General features: G+C 41.0%; 1 protein-coding gene across 1 annotated transcript; it reads right to left on the reverse strand.

Annotated features, from left to right (window-relative positions):
• Positions 1–2: 2 nt before the first annotated feature.
• eya2 (EYA transcriptional coactivator and phosphatase 2) lies at positions 3–26,532 on the reverse strand. The gene is made up of 16 exons (XM_046383167.1): positions 25,980–26,532; positions 16,397–16,474; positions 15,988–16,029; positions 15,407–15,532; positions 14,588–14,704; positions 10,741–10,817; positions 10,297–10,480; positions 9,975–10,111; positions 9,761–9,844; positions 6,069–6,158; positions 4,003–4,061; positions 3,066–3,226; positions 2,506–2,620; positions 2,204–2,325; positions 1,927–2,027; positions 3–1,337 (listed from the first exon to the last, which is right to left on the reverse strand). Exons 4-16 carry the CDS (start codon positions 15,507–15,509, stop codon positions 1,257–1,259), a joined length of 1,431 nt encoding a protein of 476 aa, XP_046239123.1. The 5' UTR covers positions 15,510–15,532; positions 15,988–16,029; positions 16,397–16,474; positions 25,980–26,532; the 3' UTR covers positions 3–1,256.

Consider the following 26,532-nt stretch of genomic DNA (forward strand, 5'->3'; position numbering starts at 1 on the left):
AAGAGCATTTATCATTTATTTGTCATTCAGTCCATCTTGTTTCATACACCTCTGGACTGAGTAACTCTGAGGAAAAAAAATGAAACTCAACTCACTTTTCCCCACACTGCAATTAATTTATTTTTATTTATCTATTTTAACTGTCTGTCAAAACAAATCGACAATAAAGCTTTATATACAAATCATAGCTAAGCTGACAGGCAGTGTAATCGGCACATGCACAACCATACCAGTTCATCTATATTACAAACAGGATATGTGGAAACCAGAACAGAAAAGAGTTAAAACAGGACAACATATACAACCCAGAATCAAAAGTAGGGATTCAAGCACCAGCCTATAATACAGTATCTTCAAGACATCTTCTTATCAAAACATTTTTTACAAAAGCATGTTTTTGGTCTTTCAAGGGAAGATTTACTATAGTGAAGTCCCAAACTGTTTATACCTCATTGTGTGATGAATTTAACCAATAATAAATAGCTCACATTTTAATGGTAAAACAAAATAAGACTATTTTCAATAGCCTCTACCTATAAGGAGAATATTATCTAACATTTATCTAGCCGACATGTGAATAAAACAATTCTAAAATCATTATGAAGGCAAAATCAGTCCCACGTAACATTATATTTTCTTCAAAATTTTGTCTTGAAAATAGTATTGGTCAGTGGAAAACGAGTTTAGTGTCACAACAAATAAAAAAGACATGGTAGGACAAACAATCTAACAAACAATCATGCCAGTTTAATAACAATCTGATCTTTTCATTCATGCAAACGCACTCACTGGGTTCAATGAACAGGACGTAAAAGCATTCAGTGCATCACTTTTGTTGCGTGCAAAAGTGGGACACCTTTCATCAAGTTGAGATGAACTAAAATTTAAGAAAATGAATAAGGCTTTTAAAAAAGTATTTGCAGTATTATCCATAGTTCCCTGGGGTTAGTTATGAAGCTTTGGTCCCTTATGTTACTTTGGTCTTTTGTTTTGGTCCAGCACTTTTGGCTTCACGTTGATGTGTCATTTAGACACTGCAGCCTCACCGTAAAAATCCTCACCGTTCCTTTAGCTTTGGCTTGAAGTTGTCTGCCTCGGTGCTAATTAGGATCCAACGCCTTTCGCCAAACCTTGAAATAGCAATACTGATTCTGAATCAGTCTCTAGGGTGCACCTTCACCGTTTAGCCGCACTCAGGAGTTCAGGAGCTTCTCATGATTTGGATGGAAGAGCAGAAGTTTGCCAGCTGGCGCCCTCTAGAGGTAGTCCAGCTCCAGTGCATGGCTCAGGGCCTCCAGATCAGCCCGACAGGACACCCTCCAGAAAGGCATGTTTTTCTGAGACAACAAAAATAAAACAGAATTCAGATTTAATGTGAAACATGCAAAGTTAAAGGAGATATGCTCGCATTGCTCCTGCATATGCAGTGCAGATGTGAAATACAGACTGTGGTTTGGGGGATTAATTAATATAATAATAAAAAATACTAAAAAGTCACATGCCACTCAGTTGAGTTCACTTCAAAAAGAGTTCAGGTGGGCGGGATTACATTAAAAAGTAAGGTACATTAAAGTAAAGTGAAAAAGTACTTAAACCACTTGAATCAAATGTATCCAATTAAATAACAATACAGTTAAACTACCCACAAGGTACTGCAAAATATAGCTGAACTACTAGTTTAGTTACATGTAGTTCACTATTACCCAACACTGGTGAAAGAGTATGTGGATAACTTGCTGGCCCATAATGTGGAAAAGCATAACAAAAAATAAAATTTGCAGAAATGCCAAACTCAATGCAGAGATTGTCCCAAAAGGACAAGGACAGACACAGAAGCTGTAGAAATCGAGTGTCTTTAGGTTAACCGATTAGTTGAGGCCCATTTTTCAGCAGTCACAGTCATAAAAAAAACAGACTGTTTTATACCTTCTTGGCTACGGCCTCTTCTTCAGCTCCGTCTCCTACCACCACATACACTGCTCTCCGACCAAACCTCTGAGAGACACGCTCAAAACAGCTCTCCTTGCCTTTGAAAAGAGGGGGAAGAGAAGAATCAGATTAAAATATAAATAGTAAAAAACAGTACCTTTAAAGAAAGGTTTTAGAATGGGAAATGTGTTTAATTTACTGGTACAAGAAATTAAAAGGATGGTAGGAGACTAATGTTGGTTGCATTTCTCCTTCTTCCTGAAATTTTCCTCACCTGTCTTTGTGGCACTATATATGTTCTCTATAGGGAAAGCTGAGCCCAGACCGTACAGTAACACCTTAGAGAGGGCTGGGATGAGCTGGGTGGTGGTTACCAATACATTCACACAGTTAGGCCTGGAACAGGACAGGACAGGACAGACACATTTATACTACAACTAAGTCATGACACCTTAAATGATGCTGCTATATCAGGAACTGATAAGAGATTATGGAGAAAATTTGTAATTAAAAAAAACAAAAAAACAAGCTAATGTTAAATGACCTGTTGGTTAAACCACGGTGGCATGAACTGACCTGGAGTTGATGAGAGCCAGGGCTTTGAGTGCTTGAGTCAGCCACAGGTCAGTCAGGACCTCCATCTCTCTCCTCAGTTGTAACCACTCCTCTCGCTTGGGGCTGCCCAGCAAACCTGCCCACCAGGGAGAAGCATAAGCTTGATGATGAGTCTTTATAACACAACAGCAAGGACATGAACCCTTATAGCTCTCATTTAATGAGATAGTTTGACAACAGGTCTGTCTGCAGTCCTTGGCCGGACACAAAACTTCATACACATTCCAGCAGAGGTAAAGCAGCTAGCTGTAATCAGCAGTGCACAAGGGTCCACACTGAACAAAAACTTGTGACTTTTATCTTGCAAAGAGCAGACCTTTATCATTTATGCTCACTGCATTTTCATCTCTGACAGAAATTTGACTAATGCAGAAACTAAAGCTTCAAATATTCGGGTTTATTTTCCTGAAGAAGCCTGTAAAGCTTGATTAGAGCAAGAACAACGACACTCAGACAGATCACTGTGGTCTATCTTGGTTTTCTGTTCACAGCAGTGCAAAATAAAATTGGATGAAACTTACCTCCAACATTATTCTTGTATGTGTTGTATATCTCCTTGACTCTACGGTATCGGAAAGCCAGTTTCCTCATCCAGTCCACCCCTCCGTGGACCCCTGACCCCAGGCACAGAGAGCCAGCCCCCGCTGGGCTCTGGAAGCCGTCCGACCCAAAGTTGTAAGTGCTGCAGGATCACAATACAGGAAACTGTCAGGGTTTAGATCATAAAAATACAAACTGCATTGTTCCAGAGCATCTTAGCACTGCTGTCTGTGTTTCAGAGGGGATGCCTGAAGAATTAGCACAATTATAATTATGGATATTCATAAATGTCTTTTCTAGCTCCAGAAATTGATTCAAAGTATTCTGGTTATGGACAAGAAGGCAGCACTTAAACCATTCATCAAATTTAGGGAGGTGTGCCAGTACAACCACAAAAATTTCAGGGACAAGAAACACTTAAAATTGAGCATAGTAGACACTGACTTTTACCCATGAAAGAAGCTTTGTCAGTAAAAAATCATGATGTATATACATTCAGCACAGCTAGGATAAATATAAAAACATCTTTGAGAATGAAAAGGGCCAAGTTCAATAAAATAAATACTTCTGGCTCTTTCTCAAATCACCCCTAAAAGTATCCTAAAGTGCTTCAACAAGTTTATGCAATAAAATGTCTGGACTGAGGGAGACAGCAGGAATGATAAAGAGATATTTTGATGAGAAATGAAAGCGTTGGATAATCCTGTGACATACTATATGGCTGTGGAAGTCGGGAAAATAAAAGACATGCACATGCTTGCATGCATGAACACACACAGACACACACTCTTCATCTCCCTGCTTTTTTCCTCCTGTGCACTAAAACCCAGAGGGCAAGTCTGGTTCACAAGCCACGGCACAACTGTTGGATTTTCAGTAACTCAGTAAGCAAGTCCAGTAACACGGTAGAAGCTTTACCTTAGGTCCTGTCCATTGTCGTCTGAAGCCACGTCATCAATATGAACCTGGTCACATTCCTGGGAAATGAAAAGGAGATCGGATATATCAAGAGATCTATTTCAGAGTGGAGCCCTGCACAGGCAGGTCTGTCCTCTTTAGGGGAGCCTGCAGGAATGACAGCAGCTGCAGAAATAAAAAAAAGCTAAAATAAAAGACAAAGAAAGAGGAAATAAGGTGTCAGGACACGGCACAGTGAGGCGCCGGAGATACAGGACAGTCAAGTTGGCTGTGCAATTCTATTGTAACCATGTAGTAAGTTCAAGTAAATCTGTGTTTTTTATAATGTGTCCAACATTTTGGTTAAATAAAAAAATAAAGAAAGGGCCATTGTTTATGACAAACACAATAGCGTGCATGTTGTTTCTCTCTATTGAGCGTTAATGCAACCAACCAAACCGCAGGATTTAAAAACTCCACTGTAGCTTAAAAGTGTGGCTGCAGCCAAAACACCCTCAGCAATATGCAGTGAAATAAGAAACTTGAAAACAGTTATTAAGATTGGATGTGTAGGACGAACAAAAACAAGAAGCATAAATCCATCATCACAGGCCAGGAGAAAATACACAAATGTGTCTAGCAATAAGCGTCTGCTGAAAAAGATCTCTCTTTTTTCTTTGTCTTTATCCAGAGTCCAGCTTCAAGCCTCTAAGTCTCACAGCCTTCTTTCTGTCACATAAACATAATACACATGCAGTAATACACCCACACAGCCATGCACATATATGTGCAAAAAGAAAGTCGCAGTATAACTTCTAGTTGTCACACTCTGACCCAGGACAGACAGGGTCCCCTATCACCTTACAGCCATCTTGAGCCAGATGGAGACGCTACCTCATCTTCCCTTCATCGCCACATAACTCAATTCCCAGGGGCTGTAACTCATCTCCCACTCAGGTGCCATCCACCCCTGCATGGCCGCTTCTGCTGACCATGAAATACAAATTATAGCACTGAAAGTCAGAGCCTGCAGAGCATTCTCATTTTAATTGAGCTTTAAGAGCTGGAAATGAAGTGGAATATAGCCATAGAAATCTGCATTTTTAATAAAGGAAATTTCAACTGCAAACTGATTAATCTGACAGACAGGCATGCCAGGCTGGTGGTATTACAGTTACGACACCAGGGACACCACTCGTAGCCGTGATGTAGCTTCTAAAGTGGCAAGGACAAGACAATTGTACCTGGAGATCTAACAGCAGTCGGCAGCCCGCTGTGACCTGCTGCTTTAGAGATTTACTGAGCCCTGACAACAAAAGAGGGGCTAAGAACCGGGTTTGCAAATGGCTTTGTTGGCTCCTTTCCCTCCTCTTGACTGTTCCTCCTCCCATTTGACTAATTTTCCCCTCAGATAGTCAGACACACACCTATAATTACAGCACAAAGTGTACTTGTTCTGCCCCTACGTAAAACTCTAATCTTTTTCTTTGTCAGAACAAGGCTGAGGAATGCAGGTTGAAAAACATATGACCTTTTCAGTCACTAACAGGTAGTAAACTGCATTTTAATGACTACTTGAGTTTTGTTGTTTTTTTTGAGGAGTCATCTTTTTTAGAGGTTGCACGATTTCCATGTTAACTGCAGTGGATTTTTAGACAGCAGATTAAGTCTAACCGTCAGGGCACCTATGCCAGATGTTAACAACCCCTCCTTTTAATATTGCTCAACTGAGGAGGGCAAATTGTTTGGAAAATGCTGTAGTAAGAATTAATACAGGAAAAATGTGTGTGAGGGGATTTCTACAATGACTGCCACTGTGCTGTATTCCAGGTAAGAAAATAGCGCCCAAATGTCAAACCTCTTGCTAGGCTGTTGCAAATGTTTCTGGTCAGCAGTATGCCAAGTCATAATGTTGGATATATTCTCACTTCTCTTATTTTCCAGCTTACTAAAAATAATTCACAGTCTCACAATTATTCAAAAAGAGCTGCAGAGTGCTACAAAAGTTAGTAAGTTTGTACAAAATTTAATCCTGCACACACACACACATACTTTTGTCAGTTTATTGCTCAAAAGTGAAAACTTGCCTCCAAGTCATTGAAGAAGAGTCTCGAGTCTGCCAGGTTGAAGATCATCTCCTCCATCCACAAACCAAGGGACACTGCCTTTGAAGAGTCCTGATGCCCGCAAACACGCACAAACACACACACACACACACACACACAGACCTTAGATTAATAACATTTTGAAAAGGTTGTTAAAAGTTGCTGTGTACTCTTCCACATCTGTTATTTGAACACAAATCACAAATTACTTTAATTCTCTTTGGCTCCAAGAACCAAAACTATAATCCATTAATCATCGAAAGTATTTCCCATCAATCAAATGTCAATTAGGGTAGATGTACTGCATATATGCATTCATGTCTGTCATCTGAAGTGTATTATACTGACAACAAATTTCTCCTCAGGCACAGTAAAGATCCCTATCAACCAGAAGCACACACACTTCAACACATCTAAATGAAAGAAAATTGCTCCGTAAACTACAGCTTTTGGTTTGACCTGGTTAATAAGAATGCTGTCAGAACAACAGCTCTTTCACTTCAGGAGCTGCACTCTTATCAGTTAGTTAATAATTAATACAATCATGAGCCCAGGCTGAAATTGATGGCCTAAGATGTTTGGTATTTGGAGAATAATAAGTTAATTATATTCATCTTGTCAGAGCAGCTGCCTGCTTGTCCCTCTGAAGAGCTTTCCTTTCACCTCTCAAAAACTCAACTGGACTGACATGAACAGGTTTCAAGGAGAGGCAACTGTGAATATTTATCTGTCAATCAAACTTGATGATTAATGATTCTTATCTCTTTAAACCCACCTACAGTTTTGCTGAAATCTCTCCACTAAATCTTTTTCCTGGCATACTACAGTACATTATGCATGACATCATTAAATGAGACAAATTTAATTCAAAAAAAAAAAAAAAAATTATCACAATCACATTATATTGTGAAAGGTTTGTTAATAAGGTATATTCTCATGTCATTACAACTTAAAACTTATCACTATTATAAGAAGAAAATTGTTTTGTTATGTATGTCCTAAAAACATAACATTGCATTCTAAATACACAGACAGCACCGCAGCTATAACAGCTTCCACTCTTCTGGGAAGACTTTTCACAACATTTTGTGGGAATTTTTGCCCCTTCATGCAGTAGAGAATTTGTGACGTCACACACTGATGTTGGACCAAAAGGCCTGGCTCACAATCTCCATTCCAGTTCACCTCAAAGGTGCTGGGGTTGAAGTCATTTCTCTGTGTGGGCCAGTCAAGTTCTTCCTCACCAAACTGCTCCAACCATGTCTTTATGGACTTTGCTTTGTGCACTGGGGCACAGTCAGGCTGGAATAGAAAAGAGCCTTCACCAAACTGTTGCCACTAAGTTGGAAGCACAGCATCGTCCAAAATGTCTCTGAAGCACTAAGATTTCCCTTCACTGGAAGTAAGGGCCCAAACCAAAAAAAAAAAAACAGCCCCATAAAGAGGTGTGTCCGAATACTTTCATCTATAAAGTGTGTCTCTGTGTCCCTTTTTACTATTCTGGCATCGCAGTAGGTTTAATAGTTCAAAAACAATAAGGCACTGCAGGTTTCACCTTATCAGTCGTATTAGTAAAAAAGGGCAGGTATCTCTGATACAGTATATTGTGCTGTTTGTTTACTGTCAGTCTTTCACCTTACGTTCTTTCAGCATTTCTCTTTCTATCAATACCACCTCTCTTCTCCTGTTCTTTTTCTCTCATGGGAGACAGAATAAATATGCAGGTGTTGCATTACACCAACTTTGGCTTTGTTTCTAAACAAGCAATTACAGATCATCAGCTGCAGAAACACCAAATCATAATGTGCGGGCAGTCAGGCTGACAAACAGCATGGCATGTCGTCGTTCAGGACTACAAAAGCAGGTGTGTGAATGTATGTGTGTTGCATTGTTTTGATGGCAGCGTTGGCTCGTCTTTGGCAGCGAGACAAGAGAAACAGACGGGAGTCAGCCAAAGGTGAATGTTAGATTAGTGCATCTGAAATGACAAGAGGAACTGGCTCAAAATTGTAGAATTGGGCTTGACGACAAAAGTGGGTTAAATAATGACAATTCCAATATGCCCCACTCTAAAATAGGGTGTAAGGTAACTGAGGTCAAAGGGTGGAAAGAGTTCAGAAGGAGGAGAAGGAAGAAGATGACAAGGAGAAAATAATGTGGGGGAGGACTGAGAAACACTGGCGAGAAGAGGAAGAGATGAATGGAAAGGATGAAGAGGGTGGGGTTAAAGGCTTAAGAAAGGATTGTGCTTATCTAATAATTAAAATAATTATCTGTAATCACCTTCCTCTACACAGAAGAAAAAAATGAAAGCCTCTCTCATAATCTAAGAGAATAAGCGAGTCAAAAAAAGGAGGAAAGAAAACACACACACACACACACACACACACACACACACACACACACACACACACAAAAGCAAAGCACCCAAAGCATTCGCTTCCCACCTTTACTCTTATGCCAGAGTAGTTTGATATAAAAGACAGAGCGGGGAAAAGAACTGACACACTTTAGGACAGAGAGGGGTGCTGCATGATAGATGAGATAATGGAAGAGCTGTTAGAGGGGAGGGAATAAACTCCTCATGTGGATCTGCATTCACCTCTGGCTCACCAAGCTGGTGAAAACAACTGTCTTTCAACACACCCATTAGTCTTTCCTGCACGCTGGGCCTAGACTTGCCTTTACGTATAGGTCTAAACTTTGTAAGATTTTAATAGGCTGACTCTAATGGGAAGATCCAGGGCTCTTAAAAGTAGACAGAAAGCTGGACACAAAGTGGTGAAGTGGAGAAAAGAAATAAGCAGCATTATGGTGGTCAGAGGAGGATGTGTTAACTGCAAATTTGGGAGGGAGACAAGAAAAAAAAGAAAGAAAAAAGCATTGCTCGCTTGTAAGCTGTCTTGACACTTTGGACTGTTAATCTGTTTTTCCCCTGTCACTCATTCAATTCCTCTGCTGCATGTCTCAGTTTTGATGTCAGAGCCTGTCCAACTGAGCTTCCCTGGATCCAGCAGCGGGGTGTTTAGGTGGTGGGTGGAATCAGGAATTTTTGGCACATGAGTCACATTTCAACACATCCAATCTCTTGCTCTCTCTCTTTCTCATTGTCTCTTCCACTCTGTTTCTTTTCAGCCCCCTCCTCTCTTTCCGAGGCTGAAAGAAAAAGAAACAACGGCATGCATGGCCTGCTGGGGGCTGAACCGATCAGAAACGTTGCTTTCAAACTCCCATCAGCCTTGTGTCAACCCGCAGGGGGACCGTGGGAATTCAAAACACAGAATCTCGGCCAAAACTAAGAAACGCACCACTGTCCGCCCCTTGTCAGCTGCCTGTCTGTTATGTAAAGGTCCTGCTGGCTGTCAATCACGCTGCAGCACGCCGGGATAGCTAAACAACCCCGGTGCATTATGAAAAGAAACAAGAGGGAAGAAAGGCAGCCAGCGTGTGAAAACGCTCAGGGACGGGACCCAAAGGTCATGGACTCGGTTCGGACAACCAAACCTTTGACTGTTAGTCAAACAAGCGCTTGATCACCGAGACAAAAGGTGATGTGAGGATTACGCTGGTTTGTTATTGTGAGGGTTTTGTGCCTACCTATCTTATAATTAAGTGTGAACTACAGCACGTACTTCTTAGAGTAAATGACAAAGGGAGGGGTCGTATCACCGTACCTTGCCAAATCGCGAGGAGAAGGTTCCCGTGAGGAGTGAATGGAAAATGATGATGGTTTCATCCAGGTCCCAGATAAACACACGCTGCAGTGAAATAACAGAAATGTAATGTTAACCTCATGAAAGTTTATGTGTGTGTGCGTGAGAGAAAGAGAAAGATAAATATTGTAGAGAAATACTGATAATTTTCAACACTGTGTGAGAGTGTGTTTACCTCTATATCAGAGTCCAGAGGTGGAGCAGGGTCACTGACTCTTTTCCTCCCTCTCAGCTTGCCATCCGACCCCCTTCGTGCCGGGACCCCCTCATCTTTACCTGGAGTGGGAGGGCTGGGTGGCGGGTGGTACTCCCCTACCACACAAAACCATACAATAAGTTGCTAAACAGTCTTTACGAAACCGCCTTTTTCCAGATTCTGACTTGGATTTATTAAGTCAAGAGCACGTCAAAGGTGAAAGTCCTCAGATTTGACATAAAGTTTAAGCTATCTCAGGCTCATTGAAAGACAAAAAACATAAAGGTGATTCATCACTTACCTGTGTGTGATTCTGGGCTGTGACTGGGCAGCATGACGGGGTGTTCCGGATGCTGATAAGCTAGTGGAGTTGTGATGGCAGCAGGGCTGATGTTGCTGCTGGTTAGGTAGGGACTGTTGTAGTGATGTGTGTTATAATACGGGGAGTACTGACTCTGACTATAGCTTGAGTATGCTGAAAACTCCTGTAAGCATGTAAACAATGACTTTAGTTAGTCAGTATCTTCAAAATATTAATATTTTCGATCCAAAATAAGGCCTTGCACATTGAGAGAGTCGACAATAAGATTCATATAAGACGGCTGTGACAGTAGGAAAATCAATAGGTTATTTGTAAAGTTTGCTATAATTTACAATTTGTTTTTCTTCTACAATGACTGTACTGTTCTGTTCTGTAGAAACTCTTCTTGGCAGTAATAGTTCCTTCTGAAGTTACATTACTCACTTGTTGGGTAGGGTTAAATGGAGTTGAACTGGAGATTGCATGGGTGCCTTGAAAAATTCCAGATGAAATACCACCACCTGAGAAATGGAAAAACAAAGGTCAAAACTGTCAGGTAATAATTCATCCTGCAGGACAGAGAACAATTCCAATCTGTGAACTGGTGGTTTGTCTGTGTTATATCTTGCATTGATGAATCAACTTCATATAGAGTTTCACAACATCCGATCTGATCTGTGAAGCTGTGTGAAGTAATGAGCAGTAAACTCTGACTCCTTCTTCCACTGACAGCTCAGTGCTGCAGGGGCTGAGAGAGAGATTTATGTTTGACATAACAGTACAGGTGGGAAAGTCTGCTGCTCCTCCATTGGTGCTGTTGCTGGTGCTGCTTTGGGAATCTTCTCATTCTAATCAAGCCAAACACAGGAACATCCTTCTCCAAGCAGTGAGCTCCATACAGTGTTGCTGTCTCACCCTGCATTTTTCTGTTGGGTCTGTTCATACTCTTTTCCTGACTATTTACTTATTTTGTAATAAAGATAATATGTAAATAGATTTCATTTCATTTTTTCTGTTTGTCAATTACCACCAAAGTTTACAGACAGAAATTAACCAAAAACTGCAAAGTTAACCATGGACCACGGAGGAACATATGAACTTTTGACATGATTTGGGCATAAGACTGTATTATGTATAGCTTCTCATATTGGAGTGTTATACTTTTATACTGCTCATAAGCAAACAATCAATTATTTACTCCATTACTTTTTCCCAACCAATGTAAAAGCACAGCAGCGATAAAGAGCTCCTTACTGGTTTCTAATATGTGGTACATCGGTGAGATATCAGTGAACTAGTACTGAAGTGAAGTTTGAATGAGACTGCTAACAGCTCAAAGAGCGTATATTAAACCACAGCACTGCTTTGAGCCAATGCTAATGCAATCACGCTCACATTCTTGCAGTGACGACGTTAAAATATTAATGATGAGCAGAAAAGATTATCATATTCACAGTCTCGGTTTAGTGTATTTAGGTTGGTGCTAGTATCTGCAGCAAAGTGCAGCTGGGGCTGAGGGGTCATAATTTTTGCAGAGCTCTAATTTATGTCTTGGACAAATTAAAGTTTTGATTTGACGATGACGCTAGATGAAAAGTGAAGACGTCGGCAGTTATTACAATTCATCCTACAGGGAACATAAACGTCTGTGCCAAATTTCATGGCAACCGTTCCATTCAACAGCTGTCAAAACATTTCACTCAAAACCACAAAAATCAGCCTCACGGTGGAGCTGGAAGTAGAGTGAGGGGATCTCCAAATCAGCGTTATTTCAATGATGCTAGCTACCATTGCTAAAAATCCTTACAAATAGTGACAGTGTATCTCATGCCTCATCTTAGGCAAAATATTTCACACGCAGTGGCTTCTGGGATCATCAAGGAGCTGTGATCTGGTATAGCAGGGCATTTAGATATGTAGCACTTGATTGCTGGTAAGACATAACCTAACAGTTTCATGTGCAGAAGTCTGTATTCAAATATAAAACAGGTCAAACAGCATTTGCAAATAATTGCTTTGTTTACAACTGTTTACTGAATGGGTGGTTTTTCTTATGTGCAGGAGGAAGGTAAAATTAATATCACGTAATTTCAACGCTCAAACAGTTTATGTTGATTTAGTATTCTCTCCGTGAAGAACCTACGCTGGAGGATAATAGAAATGTCCTCTCCTATGTCTGACAATATATTTTTAAAGATTCACTTCCTCATGTCTAGCTTCCACCGTTTCATCAGTCCCTACTGCTCCCTCCTGCTCTTTATTTCTTCTTCTCCATTGCACAGTGCATGACAAACAGGAGAATAATGACTCAATGGAAGAACCACACAGAAACCTCCCTGAACAACATAACAATCTTCAAAGCAACTAAAGGAAAAATACAGGAGGTCTCTTGAGTAAACACGAAAAGGCTCCCATAGTCCCCATTTGGTTTCAGTTGTACACACAGTGTACGGTACATGTTTCGATGGCTTTTTGCGGTGCATGTGTGCCCGTATTTGTGTGTGTGCGCTCATGTACTGTGTACAGTATAATGGATGACATGGAAACATTCTCAAATCCTGCAAACATTTGGTTGTTGTGGCAGTTTATTACCCTTTGAAGTTCGCAGTTAATGATTTATGGATAAAAATATTCAAACAAATTTATTTTGTTTGGGAACAGTGTCTCTCAAACTCAGACTACACACTGTTAAAAAACTGTTTGTTGGTTCAACAGTCATGCTCCAACAGAGCACACTCATCCAAGACCTTGCAGTGTGTAAAAGGTTTCATTCAAAGTGTGTGTACATGAATATTTACATTCCTGCATAATGTCTGACATCTGAACATCCTTTTAAAGAATGATATGGAAAACTACAACACAGTCAGGGGTTAGGATCCTCCCCCCCATAGTTTCATACTGAAGTCACATGATAACAACTCAGTCATCTCCATGACAACTGAACAATCTTAATCGTGATGAAAGCTCTGGAAAAAGTTAGCAAGTGGATGGTGAGTTGACTTTATCAAACTACTAACTCAAGACATAAAACGAACTGTCAAGTTCAATAATTTTGCAGTTCCCTTAAAAGCAGTGCTTCAGTGTCTTGACATGAAATATCATATTCTCAACTTTACAATTCAGGGTATTTACATGTGGCACATCAATAAACTCAGCCAGGTCAGCAGCCTTGTACTAAGAATTCTTATCACGTCTCTTGATGTGTTTGTTTCAGGATCGTCACTGTATTCCCTGGTTTCAGCATCTAACTTGAAGAGTACATTGGTATTATAACTGATCAAAACTGATCCCAGACTGACAAAAACTTGATTCAAGTCTCATTGACCTGGATTTACTCTCTGAAAACATCCAAACAAACTGGGGTTTGCTGTGGGAATCAAATCACTTTTGGTGAAACTCAACAAAGCTTGGTCACTAAGGAGAAAAGTTGCATACCTTGAAAGAGATGGCATGCGAATGCACCTTAGAATGTAGATTACAGTACTGTACCGAGCATTTTAAAAAGCTAGGACACACAGTATGTAACAGCACGTGGAAAACAAACTTTGATTGTCTCTCCTTTGTCTCATCCATACAGTGGAAACAGGCTCATCTCTCACCTCTCTGTATAATGCACCTTAACCTCTCCCCTCTCACACTCAAGGTCAATTTCACGCTGCTTTCAGAGCCATAAAGTCACACAGAGCGAGTCATGCTTTGGGCGCCGGACGACTGTGGAATGTGTACAACGCAGATAGACACACACACAGTCGCAAACACGCACACCCACATACAGAGCGGTGCGTGGGCAGAGAGCTGCACTCACTCCCAGGCGTACCACATCTTCATTTTGAGTTATTGTTTCTCTCTCCCCATGTTTTGTTCTCTCCATTATTTTTGCTTTTTTTCCCTTTCTTCCATCCCCTCTGCTTTCTTTCTTTCTTTCTTTTTCCTCTGTCTATGTGTTTTCTCACTCTCTCGTTTTGTCTAACAGACACAAGCGCTTGCATGCTGTGTTGCTGGTCTGAGTGGAGAAAGGGGGCCTGACCCCAAGAAAAGAGGAGGGGTGGGGAGACGTTTGACGCCAGGAGTCCAGACCGCAGCTAATGGAGAACAGGTGTGGCAGAGAGAAAGAGAGGAAAAGAGAGAAAGATGAGGAGACAGGAGAGGGGATGAGACGAGAGGAGGAAAAGGAAAAGATGGATGCTCCTTCCCGCAAGGCTGAAATCAAAGATGGTGTATGTAAAATCTGTGTGCCAGTGTGTGTCATAATGTGTCCATACAGTCAGTACATACAGTGTTTCACACTGACCGTGTGTGTGTGAGTAGCTGTAGAGACTCTGACTGGGAGGAGTGCTGCCGAAGTTTGAGTAGCCGAGCAGTCCAGTCTGTCCCGGAGAGTGGCTCAGGCCATCTTCTGTTTTAATGTCTAAGTATGGAGAGAGTTATGGAACAGAGGATGAATTTATTTTCTCATGAAAAACTAGCCAACAATATTGTAAACAAGCTGGATGTTGTATTATGTGTGAGCTCTTTCTTTTGACGGAACAAGTTATATCTTTACTAGCTAACTAGATGAAGCTAGTCGTTGACCGTACACACATGTCCTGCTCCAGTTATCAGGGTTTTATTTTGTATGGGTTTTTATTTATGTAAGCTTTAGCCTACTCGTTCTAGTGTAAGACCTTGTCTATTTCCTGAAAGTGCACACTTTTCCATCAACAACCCTGACCACAAGCTTAGAACTCATCATACGTGTGTATAACAGTTACCAGTATATCTCTGCAATGTTTCCTGTATCCATTACATAACGGATTGTACTCCCTCATGTCTCCCTTCTTTGCTTTGTCAGGGCATTTTGTTGTAATGCGACTGAATTTATTTCCATTTGAATGTGTAATATGCTGTACTTGTGCTGTATGGTTACTTTGCGTCTTGTTTCTTCCGTAATAAAAAAGAAAATGAACAATGCAGAGAAATAAACAGAACTACACTAGCCAGAAGAATCTGATGTAAATAATCAGATAAAGTTGTACCTGTATGCCTTTCCAGCATAATACAAATGTTTTTCGCTTTTTAGTTGATTACTCAATTGATGCATGGATTTCATTGTATGTTTGATTACACTTACTATAAGATGGCATGCTGTAGCCCTGCGTATGGTGAGTGTAAGGTGTGTATGGCCCTGCAGGCTGGAGGGCGGGGCTATACTGAGTCTGTCCATATGCAGCCATGACACGTGTCCAGGTCAGCGGATCTTGGAGAAGGAAGAGATAATGAAGAGACTTCTGATGACAAGTTCTCAATCTCATTTTCTATTACAACAGAATATCATATCATGAGGAAGAGTGTGCTCTGCGGTCAGAAACATGCATACATGTAACTTTCTTTTGCAAACCAAAGACATTAATACTGCAAACAGAGCAAAGAACTATTCTGAAATTTCAGACTTAACTTCAGCAAAAGAAACAGAAGTGTATCCTTTACTGCTCTTGTAAGTTAGGACGTTATTAGCCCCACAGAGGAGAAATTCTCAAAGCTACCTATATGTCAAAAACCAAATGTTTCTAAATGATTCCGCTTGTTTTCAGTCAACAGATAAAAACTGCAATATAAATAAGCTTTCATTTTTACAATTATAAACATAAAACATACACTGTTATATAGTATAAAAACTGAAATTCCACTTTCAGTGACAAATTAAAAACTCACCTGCAGCAGGTTCAGTGAGTTTGAAATAGATAATAAGAAGCCCTGTGAATGAAACAAGAAGAGGGACAGTCAAGAGATTAGCAGTAAAACCAGGAAATAAACAGCAAGACTCAAATAAAACTTTAATGAATGGAATTGTAATGAAGTACTTCTCACATATTAGAAGGACATTTTAGTGCAGGAGTGCAGGAGACTCCAGTAAAAATCAATCAATGAAAATTGATAAAGAGAAAAATCAAATGAAAAAGAAGTGTGTCCTGATGACCACTTGGATCATTCATCATGTAGGAGTAGGAGTTTATTTTAAGGATATATAATCTGTTTGTATACTTCACAGGCAAACTGGATTGACTACAGTCTCTCAAGTGGGCAGCACTTCACTCTTTTCTCTGTAGTGCTGTTCTCTCACCTGGCTGTGGTAAGGGCTTTATCTTCTTTATCCCGTCACAGTGCTGTTAGTCAGGTTCCTCTCAAACCGTCAACTGTCCTGTGGAAACAATAGCAAACAGACACCATCAGGACACAGGTATGCAGGTGACTGACACATGGCGATGTGCCTCGGGCCCTGGCGTGCTATAATGAGGAGGGAGGAGTGGCTATTTTCTCCAAACACACAGTTCAAGAGCTTAATTAAGTTTAAAGATAGAAAGAAAGAAAGCGAACAACATAAATGTTGTGTTGATGTCAGTGTGTTGTCATTAGGAAATGACAGCGATCCTGACAGATACGCTGTATAAAAAATGGTTGGATGGATTTTTCATCGTAACATGTTGCACAATTGTTAAATAAGATGGTAGACGTTTGTACTATATATTGCCCACCCCATTAACAGATGTAACAGAGGGGTAAAAGAGTGAAAAGAAGAATGGGAATGAGAGGTCCTGGCTCAGAGAGCTGGAGGTCAAAAGCTCAATGCCAGATGAATTAGTCAAAGCAGGAAGCTGAATGAGGTCAGTCTGTCAGATCCTAAAGCAAACCCACACAATGTAGCAGTCGGTCTGAAGCACATTGTACTATGGGTGACTTTAGGTAAAAGTCAAGCCATTTACTCTCTAGGACTAAAAATATGTGGACACGTCGGACACTTCTGTTCACTTTTGTCTTTTATTTTGGTTTTGACTTGACCTCTTAATTCTATAACATGCAACAACGTTTCAAGCAATAGCATGTTTTCAAATTTGAGGCAACAGTTTGAGGAACACCCAAACATGACAATTCCCAGTGCACAAAATGAATAAATAATAAAAAAAAATTAAAGATTGTTTTTTGAGCTTGGTGTGAAATTGCGCAAGGCAGTGACCTCAAGTCCATCTAACATATTTTGGAAGAACTGAAACCCAACCGCGAGGCAGGTCTTATTGCCAATCATCACTAATGCTTCTGAGACTGCAGTCAGGTGCCAAAAGATAATGTGGAAAGCCTCTTCAGAGGAATGCAGTCTGGTGGTGCAACATACTCATGCTCATGGTTTTTGAATGAGATGTTTAATAATCACATATGTATACGTAATGCCCACATTCTTTTTGTTATGTAATGTTTAAGACCATAACACAGACAGATAACCACAAAAAGTACAAAATTATCTGCTTTTGGCTAAGTAACATTACATCTACTCTTGTTTGTTTGTGCTTCATGTCAATGCACAACAAGCTAAACTATTTTATCAATTTGATCTCTCTCTCTCTCTCTCTTTCCCTCGGTGTCTCTTTTTGTCCTTCTCTTTGCCTCTGGGCCATTCCAATCTGGCAAAGCTGCAGCTAACTGCCTGACCCTTGACCTCGCTGACAACACAACGACAGAGACAGATGACAGTCATGAATTATAGGGGCAGCAAGGTTTTATAGCAGCCGAGAAATGAAGGTGTGGGGAAGAAAGTAAAAGGTGCCTGAAAAAAAAAAAAGCTGCAAAAACTGTGACGTCTGCTGACCAACAGAAGCTTCACCATCGCCGGCATCGCAAAACCTGAGACAAACCACTGTTCAATGACACTGACACCAGCATTTTTGATAGAAGAGAAAACAAAGCTCATGCTCTGTCAGCTCCAGCTGATGGAGCTGCCCTCCTGGCTTTAAAAACACCAAAGACAGCTCGCGGTTTTTTGAGTAAATAACTATAATTCTATTAGAAAGAAGCCACAGAGACTCTACAGCCAAAAATCAACCTGCACATCTGAGTAGGTGAAATTAAATTAAACATAAACAAAACAGTCGAGTCACTAATAGCCTTGTGCAAAGAGAATTCTCATTGTACCTGGCAAAATGTTGGTTTGTTTCACCTCATTTGGACATATGTACTTTTAAACTAATGCGCATGTTCATGTGTATAATTGGTTTCCGGTGATTTTGCACTACTCTTAAGACCTTGTGGCCAGCAGAGATCCAGATCTGACCTTTATCACATGCAGACTATGAAGCTGGAAAGGCCTGATCCCACAGCACAGAGAAAAAAATAAGGAAAGTGCTGTTGTGTGTTGCATTTCAAGTACTTGTCAGGGATCAAAAGTGAAAGCGACGCCTGTTTGGAGTCCTCTTGACTTCAGCTGAATCACACAAAAACTGCGTGCGATAACGAAGGCACTTCCTGGTTCAGGGTGAGGCCTGGGAGGAGGGCGCACAAGGCCATGGGAACTGCAGGACACCGGAGGGAAGATGAGCGAAGCTCAGCAGAGATGTGGAGAGCTGAGGGCTGAAACTAAAGCTTAAACAAACCCAGCAGGGCCACAGGGAGCCACAAGGCCACAAGGCCAGCCCCACCAGTTTCACCTGGGTCCCAGGGTTCTGCTAGACCACTGCTTCTTTCACGGATATCAAATTCTAGTCTTGGAGCTGATGGATTACATCACAAGATGGTGTATTGTGCTTGAAGTTGAAACGTCATTTGATACAGTCAAAGGAATAAACTGAGTTTATGCAGATTTAACTGCTGTTCAGTTAAACTGTTGAGTGAGGAAAAGATGAGAGACATGAAACTGATCCATTATGTGCCAACCAGCTGCATTTATCAGGAGGATGTCTTACTCTAAATAAAGTAGACTCACAACAAAGGATCGTTCAACTACATCTGAGACCAAAAGTGTTTATAGCAGTTCAAAACGGCCATGTGCAAAGGTGGGGAGAAAAGCTGGCTGTCATTAAGAGCTTTTGACAATAATCATTTGTGTATTGCACTTGTTTATAAATGATGGAAGCAGTTTTGTGATGAATGACAGAAGTTCAAGTCCTGCTTACATTTTCATCGCTGTTAAACTGGCCAAACTAAACTGTCTGATTATCAATTTTGAATGTTCTAAAAACTTTACAGACACGGACCGCCCTCAATTCTGACATCAGAAACATGCGGCGAACGGCATTTCATTTTGATCTGCAATCCGACAAGCACTTTGCTCAGATTATTCTGACCCTTAAACTGTTCAGCCCTCACATGCTGAATGATCAGCAGCAAACACCTAAAATGCAAGGAGAAGAGATATGGTATAAAGACATGATATGAAAAAGGTAATACTGCTACTTAGTTGCCACGGTTTAAATGTGTCCAGTTGTAAGTAACAAATATTGGTGAATGTAACTAAACCTTCACATCATCAGAAACACATCAGACTCAGAATGATGTATTGTCTATTATTCAACATGTGAAAATCCTGAAACCCAGTTCACTTAAAGCTGTATTAAAATGTATCTCATATTTGAAATGTAGGACTCTATCCCGGACATGACATAAATATCACTAATGACTTGTCACATATAATGCCCGCCAGCTTCAGACAGAACTAGCAGAGTTTGTTATATGTGTGTTCTGCTGGTGGCAAAAGAGTTAGTCAGGGTTCACAGAACGTCCAATAAAGCTGTGTGTTGCTCATACTTACTTACTTACTGTGTGTGGTTAGACATGTTTACAGTGTTAATATGTGTGCTGTATCAGTGTCTGTCTGAGTCTCGATATGACATATAAGAGCCTGGTCACACACTGCCACGATCCATGATGATTTGACCTTTTATTGAAACGCTGTGGCTCACAAGGTGACTTGCTGGTCTGTAATGGTGCCATATGGGACCCCACCTGGAGCCCTCAATTTGGTCAGTCAGTATACCAAAGTGCCTGGGGCAAAGTTGGGGGTTGATTCACTGCTGCACACAAGCCCCCTCTCTCAGTCGCACATAAAAGAAGCAGAACAAGGGTCCAGTATTTGCATTTGTTTCTATACCATCTGCCACCTACTGCCCTCTTCACCCATCTCTGGCACCCAGCTAACAGTTCGACAAGGCAGACTGCAGTAAAAAACCAAACCATACAGAGACTTTTAATTCAGTCTCAATATCATGTTTAGACTGAAAGTTATATGCATTAATCCAGCTGCAGATTTTGTAGATACTTGCTCACCAGCTAAGTCCCATGCACCAAACGTATTTATGAGTAACTAGAGATTCTGGCATCAATGCAGAGAGCTGTAGGTTTAGGAGTAATTATCTTATTTTCATTATCTTATTCTACAGACTATTTCTCAGTTCATTGGTTTATCATTTGGTCTATAAAATGCTAGAAAAAAGAGAAAGTTCAAGGTGATGTTTTCAGATTATTTGTTTTGTCCAATCAACAGTCCAAAACCAAAATATGTTCATTTTGCTGTCATATAATACATAAAGAAAAGCAGCACAGCATCACAACTGAGAGGATGAAAGCACTATATGTTTGACTTCACTAGCTCCACCAAGAGGTATCAAACATTTCTAACAAACTGACATCATGGATGCAATATTAATCAACAGTCCAACAGGCAGGTGACTGAGGTTGAACAGTTGTCTTGGGTAAACTGAAACTGGTACATTAGCTGTGCAGCGACAGAGACTCAGATGTGCTAGTGGTCCGCTAACAGATGTTCAGGATGGATAAACTCAACCCACTGTGGCCTCAGCAACCAGAACACTGATGAAGAAACAAAACCATTCCAAGTCCACATATTTAAATATCATCCAGAATCATAGCTCAGGAGAATTCAGTCAAAGTGTCAAGTGTCCCTATAAAGGAGCAATGTTCTATTTAAGATCCTGTTTGTGCTATTTTATACCCGGCACACTACAGTTTGGTGTTGTTGTCACACCCAAGCTAATTAAGTGAATATTTCTGTTTACACCCAGACAAAACCATCCATCAGCAAAAAACCTGAGCAACAGTTGCAAATCTCAACGGTAACCTGTCATGTTTTTGTTGACTCCACATACCAAGTCAGACATTTGCTGAGAAAGTGAAAAGTAAAAGCACATGAGTAAGATGTTTCCATGTTTCACCCATTTACTCACACTGACTCATCTCAATGAGGTTTCACACAGCATGCAAATGTCTCTAGCTTATACTGACAGAACTATAATATTTACATCATTAACCAAAAATGAGAAAACTTGAGCAATCAGTTTAAAACAAGCGATAAAGCCCTTTATTGACAGGTTCATAGGCGTTTCATGCACACGCACCTGGCCAATGCTGAAGTTCTTTAAATCAAAAGTGAATGAATGTTAAGTCCCATAATGACAGACACAAAACTCCTTTGAAAGAAACAGAAGTTATTCTGCGAGAGGCTCCAGTTAATCTGTGGCAGCAGTGAACCTGTTGTCGACTCTGTCTGCACTCTGAAACTTTAGCTCCCAGGCTTGGTGGCCTTTTCTTTCCACTTGACTGATTCTCTGCAACATGGCTGCTTTAATGCCAGCACCCCCCATCCCTAAGTAATCAAAACCTCTTCATTCAGCAGTGCCAGTGTCTTTATCACCCTGTTTTTCCACAACGCACACTCATTTCACTCCTTTCTTATTACATCTCAAAAAAATACTACATTCTCTTTATGCTTCTTCCTTTCATTCCTCCTTACTTGCCCTCATATTTTGGTACGCAACGCTCTAATAATATCCCTAATAATTTCCCCCTGTATTTTTGCCAAATCTGAGAAGGACCACCTACCCCAGGGCCCAGGCTCTGACTCTCCCAGAACCAGTGCCCCGGGACGGGGGTCAGAGTGAAGGACAGCTGGCAGACCTCCCAGCAGCCCAGGAGCGGGTGTGGGGTTGGAGGACTGGGCTGACCCCAGTCAGATGGTGGTCTGGCTCCCAGGTAAAAAACATCTGGTCCAGTGATGGGAGGGTGGTCGCACACACACTCGCACACTCAAACCTGACACACGCCTGACTGCATGAGTGCTCCTGCTTTCTCTAATGAACTCCACACACACAAACACACACAGACACACAGACACACACACTTAGCCTGGCTGCTTTATTAGTCATTAGGACAAAAAGGTTTGCCCTCGATCAGTCTCCTCAGATGGCGGCAAATGGCCGCCCTAGTTGCTAACAGCTGGCCAGACAGAACTTGCTGGTAGCTGAAGCTCACAGGCGTTACAGACAGACTGAGGTCCAATTACTTCTTCACTGGTAGATTTACTGCGTAAGCATGTGCGTGTGTGTGTGTGTGTGGCGCGTGTGTGTGTTTGTGACAGAGAAACTGAGAGAAAAGAGAAAGCAGGAGAGTGATTTATGTCTTTTTGGAGAGATAAGAATGCAGGATTAATGAGACATAAGATGAGATCTCAGAAAATACAGGGTTTAAAATTTGGAAATTAGTGGAGAAAACTAACTTCAGAAAAAACACAATGAAGAAAAATTTGAAATCAAAAAATATTTGCAGAGCCACAGAGAATTATTAAATTCTCTTTTAAGAGGAAAACACATAAACTGTCATCATTAAGCTTGAAGAAGTGAAATGTGGTCACTGCAGGCTATGTGCTGCAATGTGTGTGGCTTCACCATTTTCAAGATGAGATAAGGAAAATGGAGATAGCCAGAGAGACAGCTGCTGTCTGCTGACAACCCAGGGTTTAATACACACACATAGGCCGACACACACATCATCACAATGCCTCCCCGGGTGCTCTCTGAGGCTTAAGAGAATTGAAAAGGGAGAGGGAAGGGGTGAGAAGACATTTAGAGGGGAGTGTGATAACTGTCGAGCGTCAGAGTGCTCAAGAGCCAACAGATCAGAGTCACCAGCACCTCTTCTCCCCATCTTCTGTTTCAGAAGAACATACTAACATGAATGTGCAGATTCAAACTTATGTGTCACAACTTACACATCACTTTGCAAAAGATTCTGACACACGCACACACAAACATCCTTCAAATACAAATGAGAGAAAACGATAAGCATTAGAGGGAACATGCGAATACTTCAGCAACTCTGTTCTCAGAAATATTTTTTCATCCTTCTTGGATTACTTTTGACTAGCAGCATCACCTTCTGCTGTTGCTTTAATGCTTTACTTCAATAAAAAGCGTGTAGTTTTGATCTAGTCCGACAGTTTCCGCAGACAGCTGCACATACTATCAGGCTACACTCGTGATCGCTTCTTCTGAAGCTGTATAAAGATCAGAAGCTGAAACTAAAACTGCCGTGAGAAAATAAAATTTGTGATTTTGTTAACTTACAGCATGCCTTGAAAAACAATAAATCACACTTTTCTTTACTTCATTTCATTATAGGATAACCCCTCAAGGAGATACAAAAGAAATGAAAACGAACGAAGCGGACCGTGACACTATGGCTGCTAATGAGTGCTCTCTGGTGAATGTACAATACTTACTTAAAGGTCTTGCTGGCATTAGAATTACCACATGTAAATTTAGACAGATGTGCTCTGTACACAGGACTGAGCAAAAACACAAAGGAAGTGTGTGAATAAATACAAGAGTGCAGAGGAGCCAGAAAACTCAAACACATCTGCAACAAATGCTGAACAAACTCATCTCAGTGCAGGTGGTTTGAATATATTTTCAGACTATTAGAGCCCTGGTTTAACCTTGAGTTCAAGTCAGCAATGCTGTTTGACTCCCAGCGAGTGAGAGAGAGAGAGAGAGAGAGAGAGATACACTGCAGCTAAAAGACATCAAGAGCTGTGAAGATATATAATGGAACTGGTGCAGATAAAGTCAGGAAGAGCAGAGCTTCCTATGAAAATATTTATCATTCCACAAACGTTTGGCTACAGAGGGCTTTGGAATTAATTTGTGTTTTCTTAAGAGGGGGTGCCTTGCGCTACAGGATGGGGAATTCTCCACAGCCATGGACTTTTTGGGCTGCTGTGCGTATTCACAATTTATTAGAGCCAGTAACAGGAACCACGAAGGCTGAGGAGAGAGAGGGAGGGAGACGGCGAAGGTCCCGGCACAGCCATGGAGAGGACTTAGTCCAGAAATGGGGCCTAATGTTATTAAGAGACGAACCGCAGAGTTAAATCAAACACGCCCAAGCACACACATTCGGTATGTGGTCTGAGCAGAACACCCACCACCCCCCCACCCCCGCCTCCATCGAGACCCTTGGACGTCAGGAAATACAGGAATATAAATGAGACGGACTGAGATTTACAACTTGTTACAGAACTGAATCTGACACAGCAACTATTGAAAATAAAAATCACACTTTGGCTGGCCATTACCCCTGCAGGTTTATTTCAGGTAATAGACGTTGACAAGGAGAGCTATGCGTCCAGTTATTTTAAAGTCAGTCAAAGTCAAGCATTTTTGAGATCTGGTATATGTGAAACACATTTCACTTTGGTTAAACTTTGCTTTCCAGCACCAACGATCACAATAGTGAAAAGAAAAAAAGCTCCTGTGTTCAATAATGAAGACGCAAACCTAAAATGTTCTGATCATGTTCAGTTAAATTCGGTTGAAATCCGGCTGCGATCAGGCTTATATTTCTCTTAATTCATTAAAAATAACATGAGAGAAAATTGTGAAAGAATTTTTTAAATTTCAGTTAATTCATAGGCAACCTTTTAAACATCAGGATTAAATCTTTAATCAGATTTACAAGAATTACCAGATTTCTTTGCTTTAAATCTATTTTTTCCAAAACCAAAGGGCCCCATTAATCCTTGTTCCTGCAACTGTGCAGCTGATAGAAATGATTAAAGGTGATTTAAATGGTTGGCAAAACACAGCGAGGGAGTTTCTAGTCTGGAGCCATGAAGGGGTCCTTGAAAAATATGAATACCAGCCTTTGAAAAATGCTTAGCGAGGCTCCCCTAATTTAGTAAATGAGGGTCCCTGCATGGCTGCTGAGGGGGTGTCAGCGAATTGGGTGCAATCTTCTCTACTTAAGGCAAAGCAAAAAAGTGTCACACCGACTCAACCAGCACCAAGAAAAACAAAGGAGCTCAATCTAAGTGCCTCCCCCACTCCCCCCACGTCTCCCACAGGGCTCGGGGAGACACTGATAATTATTTGGTGATATTTTTTGATGGTGCTGGGTGTTGGTGTTCTGTCTTTGTTATTAATTCCCAGAACAAATTTAAATAATAGAAAGTTGAGCAAGAACGATGAAGTAGAAAATAATGAGATTGTGTCCTCAGCTGACAGGAAGTTTTCTAACTTCACTGAAAAGGAAAATAGTCCATTAACCTTTACAGTGGCCTTCCTGTTTTAGCATTAGTTCGTCTTTATATAAATCCCCAATGTGTTCAACGAGCGGTTGGCGTTTGCGTGAGGATTTGTTCTGAGGATTAGCGTAATAATTAAATTAAATAGCTACATTTATGCCTGTTGCAGTTGATCTCTTAAATCTCCATGCACATTACGTGAAAAATAAACCTTTTCAAATACTGTCATCATTATATTAATAGAACTAAAATTAAGACGAGGTAACGTTATTAGAATCGATCTAAAATAGTAAAGTAAAGCAAAGTAAAATAAACAGTCTTATGCTCATTTGTTGTAATTTTTGGATGATGTCAGGCAGTAATTAAGGGGTCGTTAATCAGATCTAAATACAGGGCGAATTAAATGCGATGTTTATTGAGGACTGAACACCATCAGTGTTTTCAGTGAGAGAAGGATGACCTCTACTCATAACTATTTCATCTTGTTGTCTGGCCAGAATAAACAGCTTCGAAATGACGAACACGATACCACGGTCAAAGGAAGGCTGCAGTATTTTACACTTACCATCATTTAGAAAGAAGGAAAAAAAAAATCCGATTAACAGTCAGAGCGCTTGTCTCTCCATGCCCAGAGGACTCCGCACACTCTTCACAAGTGTCCCGGCAAATCTGTGACAAAGTGAGCACTCCTGATGACTTGCAGTTCCTGAGGAGAAGAAGAGGAAGAAGAAGAGGGAGGAGAAGGAGAAGAAGAAGAAGAAGAAGAAGAAGAAGCACGAGCTCGGTCGACAGGCTCCAGGTGCGGACAGCTGACAGCTCTCTGCAGACACACACTCTCATCGATCTCACTTCTCTTCCTGTGCAGCTTCAGGAGCGGGTTTGCTTTCCCGGCGGTGGGGCAGTGATGTTAAGTAAATGAGCGAAGATCTCTGGTTCCTCCTCCTCCTCCTCCTCCTCCTCCCGAGAGGTGCGCGCTCTGCACACTGCCTGAGCTGTCTGTGTCTGTGTGTGTGTGTGTGTGTGTCCTCCTTATCTTAACTACTCCTCTTATTTATTCCCTCAGCTGAACGACTTCACGGCCCAGCTTCTTCTTCCTCTTCTTCTTCTTCTTCTTCTCT

The sequence above is a fragment of the Scatophagus argus genome, chromosome 3, assembly GCF_020382885.2.
Source record: "Scatophagus argus isolate fScaArg1 chromosome 3, fScaArg1.pri, whole genome shotgun sequence".
Classification (NCBI taxonomy): Eukaryota; Metazoa; Chordata; class Actinopteri; family Scatophagidae; genus Scatophagus; species Scatophagus argus.